Source organism: Pteronotus mesoamericanus, unplaced genomic scaffold (assembly GCF_021234165.1).
Source record: "Pteronotus mesoamericanus isolate MK-2021 breed Mesoamerican mustached bat unplaced genomic scaffold, CSHL_Meso_final scaffold_167, whole genome shotgun sequence".
Lineage (NCBI taxonomy): Eukaryota > Metazoa > Chordata > Mammalia > Chiroptera > Mormoopidae > Pteronotus > Pteronotus mesoamericanus.
This window is the reverse complement of record NW_026555308.1, coordinates 1-19,580: the sequence shown is the minus strand read 5'-3', so window position 1 is coordinate 19,580 and position 19,580 is coordinate 1. Positions and strand designations below refer to the sequence as shown.

Here is a 19,580-nt window from a genome sequence, read left to right as displayed (position 1 = left end):
TCCGCGGTCTTGGGCAGGGGACCTTTCCAGGTTTCCCTTCTGACCTTGAGACGTGTCCGGGTGCTCTGCAGGATGGCCAGTGCCACACTTCAGTCACCCCAGCCTCTGGGCGGTTAGAATCTCCCCGTGCTCTTGTGCTGCAGGATGCATGTGTGTGTGCACACATGAGGCATGTGTGTGCAAGGCATGTGTGTTCAGTGTAAGTGTGCACGTGAGATGTGAGTGCACACACACAAAGCATATGTGAATGCATGAGTGTGAGGCATGTGTGCACAGTGTGCATGTTTAAGGCATGCACACATATAAGGCATGTGTGTGAGTGTGCCTGTGAGATGTGTGGTGTGTGAGGCATGTGTGTGCACGTGTGTGACTTGTGTGAGGTGGAACAGCCCTTGCAGGCTTGCATGGTCACATCCCCACCCTCCGGAGCGGAGTCGCACTCTGGTGTCCAGTGGTCCAATGAGGCAGCAGGAGGAGGGTCCTGGCCTTCACTAGCAGAGGGGACTGTGCAAGTGGCAGGTCCCCGAGCCCCTCTTCACCAGTGTCTTGTCTCACCCTTGCTCATGGTCTATACAGGAGACAGTCACGGTGACCTGCGTGAAGCCCAGCGCCAGCCCGCCCTCACACAGGATCACGCGACACCTGTAGCAGACACTGGTGCTCAGCGACTTCCCCCAGACTCTGAGAGAGCAGCTCGCCTGCTTCTTCTCGTCAGTCTCCCTCCCCCACTTCTCCTCCCCAGTCCCCCCACACTGCTTCAGCTTCACAAACTGGTAAGTGGGGAGGCCTTCTTCAAACTCTGGGCGCTGCAGCGGGCTGTCCCAGGAGCTCTGTTTGTCCCACGTGCATGCTGACCCTGGCTGGCAGGGCACCTGGCTCGCTGGTGCCCCCAGCTCTCTGGGTAAGCAGGCCGTGCCCTAGCCTCTGCTCACCCTTTGAGCCCATTTCCAAGGTGGGTTGGCAGGTGGGCTTCCCTGCTGCCTTTGGGCTGATGCTCTGGCGGGTCCACTATCTGTATTCTCTGAGCCTGTGGAGCAGCCAGCAGTGGGGCTGAAGGCGGGGGCCTGGGCGCTGCTCACCTGGGCGCTGCTCACCTGGGCGCTGCTCACCTGGGTGCTCACCATCCCTGAGCAAGAAGACAAAGCCTCATTCCCAGGACCCTTTGGCTCTGTCCCCCCTTCAGTTTGAACACTGCGCTGTGGGACCACAGGCTTCTGACCACACTCTTAAAAGGCCAAATCATTACTAGACATCTGAAACAGAAAGGAAAACAGGAGTTTCTCTGGAAAGTTTTCAGTCATCAGAGCCAAGATAGATCAATTGGAAAGCAGGGGTGGTAAGTTTTAAAATTTACTCCAAGGTGAGGTTTTTTTGGCGGGGGCACAGGGGCAGCTCTGTCTGTCCTTCCACCTGCCCTGGGCAGCACCTGCCAGGCCCTGATCAGTGCCTACCAGCTCCAGGCAGCAGTAGTCTCTGTAGTCTCTGGCAATGGTGTCCTGGAGTCCGCTGCCTGGGGACCCTGGCCCAGGGCTGCTCTGGGCAGGGCGGGCCCTCATGTCCAGGGTGGTTACGCTTCTCCTGAGTTGGCGCTCATGCAGTGCCAGCAGCTCTGCACATTGTCAGTTATCGAACTACCCCTCACGACAGTTCATGGCCCTGGGCAAGGCTTGGGTGGGCCAACTCTTCACCCCTACCCGCTCTGCTGTCCAGAGCCCTGACGTCGGCACCAAGCTCCAAGGAAGCTCCTCTCTGCCCTCCCTGCCCCTTTTCCCCCATGTGGCCTCGTGCCTATGGTGCGGCTGAGCTCCCCACCACACGCCCTGGGGTGTCCTTGGCTTCCAAACACAGGGAGGGGTGGGGTGGGTACTAGCATCCAGGAGTTTTGCTGGTTGTCCCCTGGGTTTCATCTTCGCCGTGCTGGTTTACAAAGGCAGTGAACACCTCGTACCTTTCCTGTCAGCCATTTTTCCCAGGTTGTATTATTTTTATTTCTCTACAGAACTCTTTCTTGTTGTCTTCCCTTCATGCTCCTGGTTTTGGGCCCTTCTTAGAAAGGCCTTCCCTGCGGTGAAATTATTAAGAACAATTTGCTGTGTTTTCACCCGAAGCTTTCCCACCTAATGTAGAGCCTGAGTGGCCCCATTTTATTTGAAGTCTGGAACTTCAGCCAGCACCCACTCAGGGCGAGAGGCTGGCATCTACCAGAGGGTCTCCTCCCACTCACCGTCCTATGCACTGGGGATGAGGGCCATCACACCCCAAAGCCCACTCAGTAGCCAGGAGGGTCCTCAGGCAGATGTCTTGGTGACAGGGTTACCACTTCCTGCCTCAGTTTATATACAAAGAACTCCTCGGCTACTTGAAAGCCATGAGGTGTGAAGATGCCATTGGGTGAGAAAGGAGCTGATTTCCCTCCACCGCGCGATTTCTCTCCACTGCGCGTCCCCTTTCTTCTCGAGTTTACATGGGCTTTGCGTCCAAGGGATAATCAGCACAACAAATCCCAAGTGGCTGGTGCAGGCAGGTGTGCGCCCCTCCTCAGAGGCCCTTCCTCCCTCCACCGAGGCTGTGTGAGCTCCCTGATAAGATCCCCTTCTCCTCGGGCTAGTGCAGGCACTTCGCCAGTGCCGGCTGCAGGCCGCTGAAGTCCATGAACAGCCTGGCCTGCTCCACCGCCTGCCAGCTCATGCCTGTCTACTTCTAAAACTACCTGAAGATGCTCTGGACAAGTAGTGTCCCCATGGGAAACGACCGCTATGGCCAGGACCAGTGGCTGGTCAGCACAGGTGAGGAGCTGCCCAGTATGTGCCTGTCCGATCTGTGCATAGAGAAGGGGAACCCCTTGGCCCTTCCTGCTGAGCCTGACACGGGTTCCCTGTCCCAAGGGCCCCAGTAAAGCACTGGGTCATCATGAAGCAAGCCCTGTGGGTACACGCAGGAACTTGTCCCTGTCCAGACACTGCCTGTTTGCCCTACACTCTCTCCTGCATCAGCGGCTCACAGGTCCTCTCAGAAGACAGGCGGGGGCTTCCGAGGGCTGCACCCCCTGAGCACCTGTGTTACAGGAGCAGATGCTAGAGCCTCCTGCTCTCCCTCCCAGGCAGCAGCCCCAGCCAGGAAGAGCATGGCCCCCTGACCTCACAGGCCCTGCAGGTACTCCTGCCCTACTTCCAGGTGGTAAGCTTCCCCTCGAGCCTGGGGAACATTGTCCAGTTACAGCAAACGTGGTGTCTGCGCTTGGAGGTGCCCAGGCCCTGCACCCCTGCTGTTGGCGGGCCATTTGATGTCAGGTGGCCATGGCTCCAGCAGTTGGCCCCCTGGGTCACCCCTCCGTCCCTAAGCCCCTCCCAACAAAGGCATGAGGTGCCTGTGCGGGCCCTCCCCTCCTGGGGTTCTGCACCCACCCCACCTCCAGAGACCCACCCTGCACTCTGCTGCACTCAGCGGGGACTTGCCTGTGAGCTGCCCACACCCACACACCCTGGAGCCTGGTAGAGCACCCCCACCTCTCCCAGACTCCCAGCTACACAGCCTCAGATGTGACTGGCCACCTGCCCCATCCTGTGACCACCCCTCCCTATGCACAGCCCCACAACAGTAGACACCTGCCCAGCCCGCAGCCCTGTGGTGGGGGCCAAGCTCATCTCTGACAGCTCACACCTGTGTGCCTCAATGCGGATCACGCTGCCTGTGGCCGACGGCCTCCTGCAACAGCTGAGCGTGTGGGCACAGCCCTCCCTGCCCTCGAACCCTTTCTATATCGTGGTGAGTCTGCACAAGGCACCTCCCCCAACGCCCCCTGCTCCATCGGCCAGTCTCCCCGCAGTGTGTGGTCTGCCCTCAGTCCCCCCGTTTTCCTTTACACAGGCATGGCGCAGGGCCCACAGCGAGACTCATGCCTGGTCTCCCAAAAGACTACCTGTCTGCCCAGCAGCTGGGCCTCACGGCCTGCCTGCTGCTCTATGTCCAGGTTGCCCTCCACATGCTGCCACGGAGCTGTCCTGGCTGATGTTGTGGCTGGACACTGTCCTGACCTTCAGGGCAAGGCTGGTGGCTGGGTGCAGGATGGAGCAACGTCTCCTGAAAGGCCTCCCCTTCATTTGCTCTTGTGGGAAAACTTCTAGGCACTGAAGCTGCTCCTAGAGGGCCTCACAAATGAAACCACTGTCCTCCTCAACAGGGTGGAGTGATCACACAGGATCTGAGGTGCCGGAAACAAACCCCGCTGAAGATGTAAGCTCCCAATCACAGCAAGGGCCTGGCTTCCGCACTGACAGTCATGGTGGGCTCAGCAGGCATGTCTGCTGCCTGTTTCCTTTGTAAAGCAGCAGGGGGTGAGCTGCCCCCTGGAACGTCAAACAGCCGGCGTGCTCTCGCCACCTTCCTTGCTCCATCTCGCAGAGGACTGCGTGCATGGGGCCAGCCGTGGAAGCCACTACGGCCCTGTGCACACCCAGGCCCTGCGTGCGCACCTGCACCCACACAGCACGGTGCTGCTGCCTCACACCTGGGGAGGGTTCCAAGCAGTCACTGCATAGAACTGAGGGTGCCACTTCATGTTGAGAGTGAATGGTGGCCACTCAGAGGTGGCCGAGAGTTCAGACAAAGCCCTGCTTCTGCACCTGCCAGTCGGACCCCTAGGACCACAGCCCCAGGCTCTGCTCACTCATCCTGTGTGGCCTGTGTGCCTTTAAGGGTGCAGATGGGTAGGCACTGGGTCCTATGCGAAGGGAACTCCAAGCAGTATATGCGCGCACATAGCAGGACCAGTGCCAGCGACGTGCCAGAATGTTCTGTGCCTATGTAGCTGGTACGCCCTGGGCCCCAACTATGTGGATGAGGTGCTGTACCTGTCCCTGAGCTCCCAGAGTCCATAAATGCAGCCCATCGCTGTCTCCCTGTCCCAAGTGGTGGCTTAAAACCTAAGCCAGTAAGTGGCACCCACCTTGGGGTCCTGTCTCCCAGCAGGGACAAACCACTCACGGTGGCACTTTTGACATAGCAGGATTCACCCAGAGGACAGTTTTGTCATCACCCCCTCCTAACCCCGCCCCCAGGCTGGTCTTTGGCCACTCAGGATCCTCCCGCCAACAGGCAGGCTGCCAGCCCCGGAGCGCAGGGCTGGGCCAGTACCCTGATGTCTTTACTCCTAAGGTGTCTCTGGGCAGTTGCTCAACTTTTGTCATTTCAAAGTGACTGTCCGCCCACATGGGAGGGGAGACAGTTCCTGCAGCCAGAGAGCCCTGTTGGGGCTGGTGGGGTGTGTTGGACAGTTTGCAGCCTGGGTCTCAGAAAGCTACCTCCTAGAGCAAGCCGGAGAATGCCACGGCTTCCCGTTCCCTCCACAAACTTTCAAAAGGTCATACCTCAAGACCACAAACCACCTGCTGCTGAGAAGATTCGTGTTGTTATTAGAAAATCTGTGGCTTCCTTTAGTCAGTGCTCTCCGAGAGAGAAGTTGCTTTACTATGTGTGACAGTGGAGGTGCTGAGGCCTCGGCCACGCTCAATTGCCATGGACGAGAGCCAGCCCGTCAGAGCCGGGGCTGCGCCGTCCGGCCACAGAACTGTTAGGATAAACCACGTTAACCAAAGTCACTTCCCTGAGACTTTGTCACTCAGGAGAACGTGCCAACCAGAGCCAGCTGCCCACCCTTGATTTCAGTGGAATCATTTGTTGTATATTTTGTACTCATGAGTCTAAGAGCTTAAATTATTTTTGCAAATCGTTTTCAAACTGTCAAAGATTATGTAAAAGCCGTCTGTAGTTTTATATGAGCCCTGTTTAACCAGGTGAAATGAAGGGTTTTTGGTGTTTCTCCAATCCCCACATTTACCTTTCCCGCTTTGGTTTTCAGGGATGGGAAACAAGTCCGCAATTCCCCCTGAAGCCACCAGAACGGTTGTCGCTGTGCCTCGAGAGGGTGGCGGGCCTGTTGTAACCCCAAGGCTCCCGTGCCCTCCCTGGCACAGAGGGCTGTCAGACCGGGCGCCCACTGTGCCCCACCAGGCTGGGCCCTGCAGCATTGGCCACTGGCCTTTTGGCTTCCCCACCTGAGGTCGGGTCTGGGGCCCTGGGAGGGTTGGGTGTAGGGTCTAAATATCTCCCCCGCCCCAGCAGGCTCTGAAGCACAACTGCAGGCGCAGGCGGCGGCACTCGCACCGAGGGCCTCATCGCCTCCGCTGGGCCTGCCTGCCTTCCTGCCCTCTCTCCCTGGGGACCATGAAGGGGCAAGCGCCAGTCTCTGGAGAACCCAAGGGGCATTGTGCCCCCACATGGAGCTGGAGCGGACAGCATCTGGGGGTGGCACCAAGTGGCTCAGAGGTGACCTGGTGAGAGACAGGACGAAGGTCAGAGGCACCTTGAGAACAGGCAGGGCTAGCACCCATTTGTGGGTCTTGTCTGGTTGGAGCTTTTCCTCCCCTTCATCTCTGAGCCCTCTTCAGGGACCCTGCCCAGAGGGTGTCAAAGCAACCCATATACTATTTTTTTATTCTTCCTGAACACTGAAAGCATCACTGACAAGGGCTGCCCCTGCCCCCCATGCTTGCCACGTGCAGAGGGGCCTGGCCTGAATCACCTTGTCCCGCGAGAGGCCTCTGCAGGCGTGGGGCTTAGAGCGACAGTTTCTAGGCCAGCGAGGAGCTCTGTTGGCTCCCAGCCGCAGCCCAGTTAGCAGAGCTAATTTCAGAAAAGCAATTGTCTCTCTGGACCCACTCTGGGAGTCTGCGTGTTGGCGCTCAGCTGGAGGACAAGCTGTCACTGCTTCCTTGAGCGTCCCCCCTCCCACCATGAACCCTAGGGCCTCCGGGCATTCTGCACCTGCCCGGTCCCCACAGGCGGCTCCAGCAAGAGGAGCCCTGGACCTGGTTATGTTTGGGATCCAAAAGTCCGCCTCCCAGGAACGTGAGAAATAGAAGTCACAGGGCTCTCCGACTCTCACCCAGAGGGTGGGCTTCATGAGCTCACACAAGCAGACATTCTCCATCTTGGCCTCCAGACGAAGTTGTGGTCTCCATCACAAGGGTCCACCTGAGTCAGCACAATGACCACTTCTGAACCTCAAGTGTCCCCACAGCAGCGCCCAGAGACCGTTTCAGCACGCAGCGGGGAAGTGCAGGCCCTGTGCCCCGCACAGCTCCCACCTGCAGGCCCAGCTGCGCTCTGCCGAGGACTCCCAGGTGAACCCTAGTATGGGCCTCTGAGCCCTGCCATTGGTTCTCAGTGGACTTTAGCTGCGACCACATAGCATTTTCTGATTCCACAGTGAAGAACCCAAATAGCACCCGCAAAGCAGGCCCCTGGAGCCAAGCACGGTGGTCCACACCTAGCAAGATCACAGCAGGGCTTCTCGCTCAGGGGGTTTCTTGGGACACCGTCGGGCCACAGCCTGGTCCTGGATGCCCGGTTCTACGCATGCCCTCCACGGGGAAGGCGTGACGAGGCGGTGGAATACACCCAGCCCGGGGCTCCGTCCAAACCTTGAGCCAGTCCTGGGGACTGACAAGAACCCCTGCCCTGAGCCTCCTACCAGTGTGAGCAGGACCCACACTGGTCCCGGTACAGGAGGGGCCAGGCGGGCAGGCGAGCACAGGCCCTGGGGTTGGGGGGTGGGGCAGAGTAGGGTGGAGAGAGGCCAGGGCTGCGGCCATCTGCCCTGAAGACAGCGTGGATGCCCCTGGCTCTAAGCCCCCCACCCCCACCAAATCCATAAAAATAATCCCTACTCTCCCTGATGTGCTCCAGTTTCCACAGTGCCTCATCTGTCATTGCGTACGTGCTCAAGAGGCCAGGAGGCGTCACTGACCTCTTTTACAGAATCACAACAGGAAGGACCTCGGTGTCTGACGGGGCAGCGGGTACCGCCCCTGCCTTCCAGGTGGGGCAGTGGCTGGTCACAGATCCTCAGTCCAGGAGAGACCACAGGAGCACCTGCTAAGGGCCTGGTCCAGGCCTCCGCCACCCCAACCGGGAAGCCTTGGGTCCAGCCTCTTTGGGGACCTTCTTTGGAGAGCTGGGCACTGCCACCTGGGGGCCTGCTCAGGATACAGTCTGGCACCTGCATCACTCCATGGCCCTGGGGGCACAGCTTGCCGTAGAGTGAGGCATAGGAGCAGGCTGACAGGGCACACCCAGGGCATCACCTGAGAAGGGGATACAGTTCTGGTTCTGATGGCATCGCCATGAGAGCTGAAGGGCCGGGCAGGAGGACCTCACTTCTCAGGGCCAGAACTGACCTCACACTGAATTTCCCACCCTTGGAGGCTAGGAGGGCCAGGCCAAGTCCCCAGGGTCAGCGCAGCCCTGAGGAGGGCGGGTGGAGGGCGGGGGCGGGGCCAGGGCCTGGTCCCAGGTGGCAGGAGTGGGCGGGCAGCTGCTGGGCTCTGCCTGCCTGTGTGCCAGCCTCACTCACCCATCACTTAGCATTTGCAGTCACTTTGCCATCACTTCTATCATCGCCCAAGGTAGGTCTGATGAACTGGGGGTCCCTTAGGCTGAGCAGGGAACTGAGGCCCAGGGTTCTGAGACTTTCCCCGGTCTCACTGGGCTGACCTGGACAGAGACACCCCTGCTTGTGTGTCTTTCGGCCCAGAGCAGCCACCCTGAGCATCCCGAGGGATCAAGCCAGACGTTGAGGAGGACCCCCTCTGTCTGTGGGCGGGGTGGGGAGGGGCAGCCAACAGGAAGGGGAGCCACGCTTGTCCCTGCGCTTTGCAGTGCCTGCCAAGCACTGCGTTGGGGGTGATGCAGGTTGACAGCCAGGATCAGCCGCACACAGGTAGCGCCAGGCGGTGGCAAAGGGGGCTGTGGACAGGGCCACTGCCACCTCCGGACTGCGATGCTCCACCCCCCACCCCAAACGCACATAGCTGTCCACAAGAGAGCCTGCTCTGGGGGTTGGGGGATTGGGACTTGGGGTCTCTGGGAGAGAAGCTACTGCGCACACCCATCTTAGCTGCCCCTCAGACGTCCTGCTTCCCTGGGCTCTCACCCTTGCTCCTGGCTGTCCCATATCTCCAAACCTGACCACTTTCCCCAAACACCACAAAGACCAGGGCCCATCACCCCTATCCCAGGATGGTGACTGTCCACCAGGAGGCCCGTACAGCCTGGGGCAGGATCGTACTCCTGTCAGCCTCTGTGGCCCCCCTGCCCACCTTCCCAAGGTCAAGAAAAGCCCCCTGGCTCCCAGCCTCAGGGATGGGGGTAGTGAATCTCCCTGGGCCCCTGGAGTGGGCTGGGGTGAGGAGACAAAGAGGGACTTGCCCTTGTGTGCCCCAAGCTGACTGATCCCCTGAGGACTCAACTTGTGGCTTTACCAAACTGATTCACAAAGGAGACCATACAGTTTATGAAGTTCCAGGGGAGACACTGAGCAACACAAAACAGCAGCTATTCTGAGTCCAGGATCTGCTGACCCCCCAAGATCCTCAGTGTCCCCAACCCCCAGCCAGAGATTCAAAGTGTAGTCAAATTCTTGGAGTCCCAGGATTAACTTGCATTCACTGGGGGCTTTGCCCATGCAAAGCAGGGCGAGGCACAAGGAAGGGATCAGGCTGGGTCCTGCCCCTTATATTAGTCTGGGCTGCACCTCTGCAATCAGGAGTGGGAAGCGGACCCCACAGGTGGAAGGCTGGGGAACTGGCATAGGGTCCTGAGAACCTGTTTGTGCTGTGTGCCAGTCGCACTACGTTCCCAGCAGGGACAGCGCTCCATCCCTCTCCAACCCAGAGGCTCAGCCTTGGTAAAGCCTTGATTGGGTGGGGATGCAGCACCAAGGGCAGGAAGCTCCCTCTTCAGTTAATTAGCCCTACAGGGGCTGGGCGGTCCAGACACATGGGGCCTCGTTAGCAGGGCCTCACATCCAGGCCCTGTACCACAGCAGTGCCTGTGCGGAGCTGGGGAAGCGCCAGGGCTGGTGGTATGGCCCCTAGGGACATCCCTAGGCAGTGGTTTGGGTCCGTGTGTAAGGCTAGGGGCCCCTCCCCCATTTTGTGCAGGGTTTCAACAGTGGAAAGGGAACATCTAGGGGTGATTAAAGGCTGATTGTCCCAGGGTTCTATTACTTCTCCCTGTGTCCTGCAACCCCAGGCTGGCCACTTCTGAAGCCCCTGACCCCATGGAGGAGTGGGATGTGCCCCAGATGAAGAAGGAGGTGGAGAGCCTCAAGTACCAGCTGGCCTTCAAAAGGGAGATGTCATCCAAGACCATCCCTGAGTGAGTGCCCAGGACCCCACAGCCTCAGCCTCGCCCCACCCAGGGCCAGCTGTTGATTTGCATCTCACTTCCCTGCCCTGCACTCAGCTGCATAAGCCAAGATCTCACACTCACCTGTAGCCCCTAGGCAGCACTACTTAGGGGCCCAGTGCCCACCTGCTCAACCCCATCTCCCCACCCACAGGCTCATCAAGTGGATTGAGGACGGGATCCCCAAGGACCCCTTCCTGAACCCTGATCTCATGAAAAACAACCCATGGGTGGAGAAAGGCAAGTGTGCCATCCTGTGAGACCCCCACACTCTCGGGCGCATGCTTCTTTGTGAAAAAGGACAACTCTGTAAAGGTGTGACTTTTAAAAAGACTTTCCAGGGTATCTGAGCTTTTGTACATTGGCAGGTGTCCGGTGTGGCTCTGGGGATGCCCAGCATGACCCAAGAAATGCCTGGCGTAGATCTGGGTGTCAGTCACAAACGTCAGATTATCTGGTGAGGACCCGGGCATCCAGTGTAATCCGGGGCATCAGCATGGATCTGGGGTGTCCAATGTGGACCACAGTATCGGGGGTAACCCCAGGGAGTCCAGTGTGGACTGGGGCATGAGGCATAACCCTGGGGAGCAGAGCGTGGCCCCTGGGGTGTCTGGTGTGACCCAGCTACAGCAGGTCCCTAATATGCAGGTTGCGTCGCACAGCGTTAGAGACGCCCTCCTTGAAGCGAAACCAGACGTCACTCTTGCCCACCGCGGTGCCCATGCGCTGCTCAACCGCGTCCGTCTCAGGAGCTGTGTCTTCTGTGGGGGCCACAGGGTTGATCTTCTGCCCGACCCCAGCCCCTCCCTCCACAGCTCCCACCCCCACACACACCTGCACTCAGGACCGCTGCTCTCTTGATGACCACACGGCCGAAGAAGTCCCTCTCGGTCTAAAGGGGTGGGTGGTCAGGGTCATGGGGACACACACACAGAGGACACTCCCTGCCACAAGGGGAAGAGCTCTCCCAGGGAGAATGGGTCTCATGGCTCCTCTGAGCAGTGGCCCATGGTTGAGGAGTAAACAACTCTCCCAGGCCCTTGCCCTCATTCTCTGCTGATCTGCTCAGGAAGTGTCCCCTCCGTTCCTCACCACCCTCACAGCTGCCTGCTCCTGTCCGGGCCAGGGCCAGGGTAGGAGGTGCCAGCAGAACCCACCCCCCTACCCCGGTGAGAAGCTGAGCCCAGGTGGAACCCTATCCCGCTGAGTGGCAGGGAACTGAACCTTCATGTGGGTCCCTCAGGGCTCAGAACCAGCCTGCACCAAGGTCACACAGCCCCCCACCCTGCCTCGCCCAGCACGGCCACCTTCCAGCCCCCAAACCTGGTCCTCCAGGGCAGCTCTCTTCAGGATGCACTCCAGCCGCTGCTCATGGTTGCGTGGAGTGGGTGGCTGTGCCCCTTTTCCCCCAGCACCCCCCTGTGGACCTTTGGCCGTGGGGGTACTCTCATCCACCTGCAGAAGAGGGTACAATGAGAGCTGACAGGCAGGGCCATTCCAAGGGCAGTGCCCACTCGGAGGGTGCTGCCCTGCCGGGCCCTGCTCTGCCCCAAACCAGGGGTGGGCTCACCTGGGGGTTGGCCCCATCTCTGGCCAAAGCCTCTGCCCGCCGCATCTTCTCCATTTCAATCTCACGGGCAATGAGCTGCTTCGCCTGGTAGGTGAGGGGCTTTCGGGCAGGCAGCTCAGGAAAGCGGCAGATCTCCTCCAAGTTCCTGCTCAGGGTGGGCAGGGCAGGACACAAGGCACCCAATCAGTGGTGGCAGGGGCTAGCCCGCAGTAACTTGCCGCAGTAACGCCTCATGCCAGAATTCAGAAGCTGCAGGATGGGGCTTTGCTGTGCCCCAACCCCAGGCCAGTGGGGGATTATCCCTGAACTTCAGTTTCTTCAACTGTTTGTGAACGTGAGAAGGGACCATCTACCTCTCCAGGGAGAGAATGAGACAATATGGCAAGTCAGTGGCTCAGGCTGGGCCTAGCCACCATTACTGCTGCCCTGCTATCGACAAAGAGGAACATCCGCATCCCAGACACACTGGGGCCCTTACTGAGCAGCAGGACCCCCAGGCAGGACTCCATCCCCACAACCATCTTAGGACAGGGAAATGACACCCTAGGGAGCACGAGGATCCTCCGGGGAAGCTCCTGGGCACACCTGGGCAGTGAGAGGTTCTGCAGCAAACCTCAGGTCCTAGGGCTATGCCCAGCCTAAGGGCCCACTCCACAGTCAACGTGAGGGCAAGAGCTAAGCTGGGGCTGGCACCACTTCCCCAACCTCTGACAAATGGGGAAACTGAGACTCACACACCTCGCCAAGGCCATGCTTTCAGACCCCCGGCCCAGCCCCCGGCACCCCCATTCCAGGTAGTACACAGACTCACGGCTCCAGTCTGTAGACATACTGCCCGTCAGCCGTGCGCTCCTGGCGGTAAGTTAGGCTGTAGGCAAGCATGGTGCCCACAAGGCTGGCCAGCTGTAGCTTCTCACGGGCGCTGTACAGCTGTGTGCTCACCTGTCGGCAAGTAGGCAACAGATAGAAATGCTAAGCACAGCCAAGAGCCTAGTTCTGCTAGAAGCTGACCCTCCCCTTTTGGGTAAGGCACTCACAGGGCGAAGCTTAGGCATGAGGATGTCCAGGAGCAGGCAGAAGGTGTCCAGGACAAGGGCCTGGAGTGCCGTTCGACTGCGGGTGGCTGGTGCAATACCTGACACCAGCGTCTGGATCAGGTTCTGCACCTGACTTGTGCGGTTCTGGGCCTGGGGTGAAGGATAAACCCGAATCAGGTCGGTCAGGACACCCCCAGGATCCTGGGCCCAGCCTTGACAGGGGCAGGGTGCAGAACACACCTCCTGCTGGCTACTGGGGAAGGCAATCCTCGGCACATGGCTGGAGGCAAACAGCAGGTGGAAGGCCACGGGCAGGAAGGGCTGATAGCGCAGCAACTGGAAGCTCTGGCTGTGGTAGGCGGCCTGGCCCAGCAGGTCCTCAAAGGCCAGCCAGTCGAGGGCCACACACACGGTGCCCAGGCTGGAGTCCCGCAGCCGCAGGCGCAGGAAGTTGTCAAACAGGCCCTGTGGGTGGGGGGTCCCTGAGCCACTTCGGCATCATGACCCCCATAGCACAAGGACTTCTCACCAGGACCCTTCACTGCCCACCTGCCCTGCCAAATCCAGGGTCTCAGGACAGAAGCACACACCAGGGAGTGTCCACAGATCCATGAGTGGGGAGCAAGGAGAGCCTACCTGCTGCCCAACTCTGGTTTGACCAAAACGTGAGGTGTGCAGAAAAGAACCCCGTCCATATAGGAAGTTCTATCCACCAGCATCGAGGGAAGAGCCCGCACTCCCCTTCCATGAGGAAGACCCATCCCCTCCCGCTACTGCTCTGTCCTCCTCACTGTGAATTTCTGGATTTGCACGGATCCTTAACCACTAACCCAAAGCAGCTTAAGGAAACAGCTTGAGTCGGGCTTTAGGGGTAGAGGCGCATGTCTGCCACCTACTCAGGCCAAAACCCCTACGTGCTCTCTAACCCACATGTCCCCATTCCTGCAGCTCCTGTGCAGAATAAGCTCCTCCCAGTCACTGAATCAGGCTGCCCAGCTGCTGCTGTTGTTCCTTATATTCGTTCCCAACTGGCAGTCAGAGATCCCATCAAACAACACCCCCCACCCCCACCCCACTGCCACTCCCTCCCGGCCCATGCTGGTGGCCATTCCACTACCAGCACCGGCCAGTCCCTCCTCCGGCCCTCCGCCCTGCTCAGAGCCCCTCAGAGGCCTCCCTGGTGCTGCTCCTGCCCCGCCTCACTCCCCCCACATCTGCTGCTTCTCAAGCCTGGCGTTATCTGAACTGTCTCCTATTCACTGGGAACAAAGGAACATTCAACACTCCCCCGATCCCACCCCCTGAAAAAAAAAGTCCAGAGAGAGTGTGGTTACCTGAACTACTTTCTCATGCTCGCCCGCGGAGGTGGCCACATGCAGAACGTGGTAGAACCGCTGTGCAGCCACGGTCAGGGGTGCCTTGGCAGCCTGGTGCCCTGAGCCCATGAGCCCGTCACCCAGCAGGAGCGTGTGGGGAGGCAGGGTTGGGTCCTGGCCCACACGTCGCCTGCAGAGGGGCAGAGGGGGTGCTGAGGCTAAAGCGGAGCCCCCACCCACCTCGTTCCTCTTGGCAGCACCCTCCCAACCCAAGACAGTCCCAAGGAAGGGGCAATGGGAGAGGCTGCAGCACAGCCTTGAAAGCAGGGCCCGGGCAGGTCTGGGCCTCTGTTGGCAAAGGGAGGCCAGGCTGCACACGCAGGGTTTGGCGTCCAGCGCTGGGGCACCACAGATGTCCGTGTGGAGCCGGGCCCACCCGCTCACTCTGTCTACCCCATCTACCTCTGGGCCCGTGGCAGCTGGAAGACCTCCTGCCACACAGAGAAGAGCCCTTTGCGCTGGTCCTTGAGGCCGACTCGTGTGGTCTGCACAGCCTGGACGCTCAGCTCCCGCTGGCCTCGCCCATGCAGAAACTGGACAGAGGGCGTGGGAGGTGAGAGGCAGCTGACCTCTGCCCTACCCCACCACAGCCGGCTGCCCCTGCTCACCTGCAGGGTGTTGATGCAGGCGCGAATGTCATTGTCCGTCTTCTCACAGAGGGCTGCCAAGGCCCCCGGGTCAGCCTGCAGTCCCTGCCGTAGGGAGATCTGCAGGAGGCAAGAGCATGGGTATCCACATCCCCCTCAGAGCCCCAACTTAGGGCCACCTCCTCCCTGGAAACTGGTGAGTAGCTGCTCTCAGCCTACAGGAGACAAAGGCTGCAGGTCCTATGAACTGGTCTTGTTTCTCCACGAGGGACCACCCACCGCCAGACACCAAAGTGATCCAGTTACCCTCGCCCTCAGGACCAGGGCCACCTTGGGGCAGCAACAGAGATAATGGGGCCCTGGATACAAGAGGGGAGGGATGGAAAATGGAAAATGAGACCATGACAGGGACCACATCCCCCCGACCCTGTCATAAGCCAGGCAGTCTGGGCTCTGAACCCCACCCCACCCCACCCCACCCCCACTGACCTCCTGCAGCCGCTGCATGAGCCTGGAGGGCAACGTAGGCGGAAAGTGAAGCAGCAAGGCCTGCTGCTTCAGCTGTCGCAGAGAAGGCGCGAACCTGTGGGTTGGGCAGAGTGTGGGGGGAAACCATCCTGCCAAATCCCAGCCTCGAACCCACTAGGGTCCCTCTGCCCTCCTGTGGGAAGCTCTGCCCTGCAAAACACCCTCAGGCCCCCACCCGAGACCCTGCCCCAACCTACTCACTGGTCGTTACAGATACAGATGACTGGCCGCATCAAGACACCCCCCTCTGCCCGCAGTCGCCGTCCCTCACCCGCCAGCGTGGCCAGGCTCCCTGGCTTTGCTTCCTTCGGGCCCTTGCGATCGATGATGCTGAGGAGTACATTGACGGCAGCCTGGGCGAATGTGCACAGGGTGTGATAAGCCACAGTCCCCACTGCCCGCCCACCCACCGGTCAGGCACCCAGGCCCACCATGGAGGCCCCATCGATCTCGTCAATGACCAGGCAGTTGGGCTTCCCACCAGCTCCCAGCACCGACTCCATCTGTGTCGCTGCCTCAATGTGTGTGCGGAAGGCCTCAGGGCTGCGGTCGTCACTGGAACCACGAAGCAGGGGAATGGCCATCAGGGCAGCTGTGGCCGTGGCCAGGGCAGCAGCCAGTGTCCCTGGCAGGACGATCTCCCAGGGCCAAGCTGCCACACTTAGACATTGAGGCTACTGCAAGAGGAGACCCTGCAACATGGCTGGCCCAAATCCCAGTGACCTGAGGACCCCATCCACTGCCAAAGACCCCGAGACCCCAGCCCCATCTCTAACCCACCACTCTCCCTGACTCAGAGAGTCACATCAGGATAGACAGGAACCCTAGGGGCTGGACCTTGTCTTCCGCTCACCTTGCATTCATTTCCACCACACAGTACCCAGCGTGCCTTGCTATTACATGGGCCAGGGTGGTCTTGCCCAGCCCAGGGGGTCCACACAGCAGCGCCACCTGCAGCCAAGACACGAAGATGTGCTGCAATCTGCACCACCTTTAGGTCTTCACAGCCCAACCCCCAAGGCTGATAATCTTTTCCCGTGAGGCCCGATACTGAGGAATGTCCTCCCTACCTCACCCATCACCAAATGAAAATGCAGCATGTTCACAGTTCAGAAACAGCACTTCAGGAATAAGAAAGCTCTGAATAAAGCAAGGGATAGGGGGACCTGACAGGAACACGTCCGTCACTGACAAGACTGATCTCTCGAAAACACCCACTGTCCATCACAATCATCCTTTGGGAGGTACAAGACTCTTCAAGAGACACTGACTTAACCTCAGTCATTAAAAGAACTCAAGTCCCACTCCCATCACTAAGAGCTCACACCAACATGTCATCACGCCCACAGCCGGGGCGGCGAGGGGCAGTAAACGTGCATGCCTTGTGGACCCCACAGGTGTGAGGGCACCAGCCAGTGAGTATAACCCCTGGGCTCAGAGGTGTATACAGTGCAGACAGGTAGGGCTCACTTTCTGCCTGGGCCGCCGGCTCGGGTCCAGCTCAGCCTCCAGCATCTCCTCCAACACCTGCTCGTGGCTTTTCCACTTGCTGGAAGCTGTGGCCTCCTTGCCAACCCGGACTGGCTCCGCACTGGGCCTGGGCTTCCGGGCTGGCCTCTCTTGGCCAAACACCACCAGGTCCCACAGTTTCAGCCACTTGAGGAGGCAGCGGTTGGTGAACTGTAGGAAAGGAGGCATTGTCTGGGGGACCACCAGTGCCTAGGACTCCCCATGTCCTTTTTGCTGTCATAAGCTCAAGGACACACATACACACACACAGAAGCTGAGAATGAGTAACAAGTGATCAACACCCACTAACCCTGCTGGTGAGTGGCAGAGTGGGGTTCACCCAAGGGCCTCCATCCCCACAGCCCCCGTCCTGACCCCTCCATACCCAGGGGCATCCCACCCAGGGACATCGGCTGCTAAGATGAAAGAAAACAAAGGCTCCAGGCATGGGGTGCTCTGGATCCCCAGCCCACATCATAGATAACATGCTGGCCCTGTGCTGGCCTATTTCCCCACCTACAACTCAGCAAAGCAGACCAGAACCCTGCACTCCATTCCAACAGCCCTGTGGGCTGGCGGTATGTTATTTGGCTAGATCCTGAATTCCCTTCTCTTGGCAACAAGAAAGCCAGTCACACTTAAGCAAGTACAAAGCCTCACATCATCACTGAGCAGCTCAGTGTAGTGCTGGGGCGCAAACTCATCCACCCAGAGGCAGTGCTGGGAGTCGTCTTGGCTGTTAGCCGGCACCTCCTCAGGGGCCTCCTTCTCGGCCTCTTCTGTCCTGAGGCTGAAGAACATCACGCCCTGAGCTGCCCTGCCTTAACTCCAGCAGGGATCACCTCCCATCCAGAATTCAGGCTGGGAATCAACAGTTCAAAAACTGATGGGGGTCCCAGGAGCAAAAGAGCCCACTGCATCACCTGTGCAGTGTATCTGAGAGCCGCTGGGCCTCTTCAAGTGATCGCTGCCGCCGCTGTGCACAGTAGAGGTTGAGATCAGGATGGCTCAGCCAGCCAGTCACCCCAGAGCTACCCCTCCCCTCCAAGCAGACCCCAGCAGACCCCACCTCACTGTCAACCTGCTCCTTCAGAGAGCTGAAGGGCACACCCAGCAGGTCCAGCTGGCCGTGTCCACGCCACTGGATGTTCACCAAAGGGCTCTGGGGAAGGGAGAGTAGCAGTCACTGCTGAAAGCCCTCCTAGACAGCTCCCAGGGTTACCCACGGCCCCCTCCCAACAACGCTCAGGGACCCAGGTGTCATTTCCTAGCATTAGCAGGCCCAAAGATGGAAGAGCTCCTTCTCTAACCAGGGCCTCAAAGGGAAAAATCCATTGGGTAGGAGCGAGCTCTAGGAGAGGAAAAGTGGAGTGGGAGGAGCAAGAAAAAGAAAAAAGGTAGACAGTCCCTCTAAAAGTATGACTGGAAACCAAGGGAACTTCCCAAGCAGTCCCCAGGGTCCTAGTGTAGACATGATGCCCAGGACATTTTCCTGAACAGCATCAAGCCCACCCGCTCCCCTAGGAAGGCTATAGCCAGCCTAGCCACCTGCCATGGCCACACAGCACCCACCTGCACCCCAGTGCCCACTGGGTCAGGCCGTAGCACCAGAAAGGCCCGGTCACCACCTGTGGAGGTCACATTGATGTAGTCCTCCAGGACAGGGGGTCGCCTCAGAACTGGATTGCGAGTGGCTAGCGAAGTCTGTATGAGACCCATGTCGGCACCAGCATCCACCGTTCTGAGGATAAAACAGGGCCGTCTTGGGACTCTTGCCTCCTGTTACCCTGAGGCAAGGGGCCCAGATCCACCCTCTGCTACCAAACCCTCCGACTGGCCTCCAGCCCCAGGCCTTGGGACCTTGTCTGAGGAAGGTGACCCTCCCAAGACCCTGAGACACCTGTGCCCAAGCCACACACCCCTCGCCCCATTGCTCTGTTGGGACCTCGGGACTCAGTGGGGGGGTGATGTCCTGAGGAGGAGAGTCAGGAAGCAGCAGCTCTTCCATCTCATCCGGCCCAAAGTTCAGCCTCTTAACCGCCTGCAGCCGGGGCCGCTTGACCCTGGGAGCTGGGGAGACACACACTCTGAGAAGGAACAGAGGCACCTCTCCTGCATCGCACCCCACCCCTGCTGGGGCTGCAGACGTACTGACGAGCGGCGGTCTGTCCCTCTGTACGTCAGTAGCCAGCTGCCTCTTGCTGGCACCGCATTTGAGGTTTCCTGAAGGTCCAACTGGAGAGCTGGGAGCTACAGCGTCCCCTCCACCTATAGCCTCCTCAAATGTCAGCCGGATCCGGCCCCTAGATGGTGACAGGGCCTCCCTCCCTGCTGGGAGAGAAGATTCATAGCAAATGCCTCAGAGAGGCCGACATCGACAGTCAGCGACACTGGAAGACCATTCTCTCTCCCATGCGCCCCCCGCCTCAGGTCGCGGCTGCCTCCAGCCTTCGCTCGCCTGCCCTCCTCCCGGTAGCCATTCCGGACCCCCGGGGACAGGCCAGGAGCCTGTTGAGCTACAGGTAACGAGACCGCGGCAGGACCCACGCCCACCTTCCAGCTCGGCCAGCACCTCGAGCTCCGCAGCGAACTGGCTGTGGAAGTCGTCCTCGACGCCATGCAGCTCCCGCTCGTAGTCCTCCATAGCCACGTCCACCCACCGAACCCTCCAGACTCACCGCCCGCTCCAAACCTCCCGCGACTCCGCGGCGCACCGCTCCCGCCT

At 59.6% G+C, this 19,580-nt stretch overlaps 2 protein-coding genes across 3 annotated transcripts; one reads left to right on the top strand and one right to left on the bottom strand.

Annotated features, from left to right (window-relative positions):
- Positions 1 to 8,350: 8,350 nt before the first annotated feature.
- GNG13 (G protein subunit gamma 13) lies at positions 8,351 to 10,588 on the top strand. The gene is made up of 3 exons (XM_054589174.1): positions 8,351 to 8,465; positions 10,093 to 10,218; positions 10,403 to 10,588. The coding sequence occupies exons 2-3, from the start codon at positions 10,121 to 10,123 to the stop codon at positions 10,506 to 10,508; spliced, it is 204 nt and encodes a 67-aa protein (XP_054445149.1). The 5' UTR covers positions 8,351 to 8,465; positions 10,093 to 10,120; the 3' UTR covers positions 10,509 to 10,588.
- A 16-nt stretch (positions 10,589 to 10,604) lies between these two features.
- On the bottom strand, positions 10,605 to 19,499 carry CHTF18 (chromosome transmission fidelity factor 18). 2 transcript variants are annotated; one of them, XM_054589173.1, is made up of 22 exons: positions 19,409 to 19,499; positions 19,007 to 19,186; positions 18,775 to 18,925; positions 18,428 to 18,596; positions 17,925 to 18,017; positions 17,779 to 17,831; positions 17,516 to 17,645; positions 16,817 to 17,026; positions 16,200 to 16,297; positions 15,778 to 15,901; positions 15,548 to 15,699; positions 15,308 to 15,401; positions 14,840 to 14,938; positions 14,634 to 14,764; positions 14,190 to 14,361; positions 13,096 to 13,320; positions 12,856 to 13,005; positions 12,630 to 12,760; positions 11,819 to 11,963; positions 11,572 to 11,703; positions 11,083 to 11,140; positions 10,605 to 11,009 (listed from the first exon to the last, which is right to left on the bottom strand). In XM_054589173.1, the coding sequence occupies exons 1-22, from the start codon at positions 19,497 to 19,499 to the stop codon at positions 10,873 to 10,875; spliced, it is 2,925 nt and encodes a 974-aa protein (XP_054445148.1). In that variant the 3' UTR covers positions 10,605 to 10,872. The 2 variants fall into 2 exon arrangements, with proteins under 2 accessions (XP_054445148.1, XP_054445147.1); XM_054589172.1 differs by having other exon boundaries at positions 19,007 to 19,183.
- Positions 19,500 to 19,580: the final 81 nt, after the last annotated feature.

Excerpts from the sequence above, each read along its gene's own strand:
- CHTF18 (XM_054589173.1), bottom strand. The coding sequence starts at position 19,499 with ATGGAGGACTACGAGCGGGAGCTGCATGGCGTCGAGGACGACTTCCAC. Across the intron at positions 18,926-19,006 it reads GGACAGACCGCCGCTCGTCA|CTCCCAGGGTCAAGCGGCCC; the intron begins GTACGTCTGCAG and ends GTGTCTCCCCAG. Across the intron at positions 14,939-15,307 it reads TCATGCAGCGGCTGCAGGAG|ATCTCCCTACGGCAGGGACT; the intron begins GTCAGTGGGGGT and ends TGCCTCCTGCAG.
- GNG13 (XM_054589174.1), top strand. The coding sequence starts at position 10,121 with ATGGAGGAGTGGGATGTGCCCCAGATGAAGAAGGAGGTGGAGAGCCTC. Across the intron at positions 10,219-10,402 it reads TCATCCAAGACCATCCCTGA|GCTCATCAAGTGGATTGAGG; the intron begins GTGAGTGCCCAG and ends CCCCACCCACAG.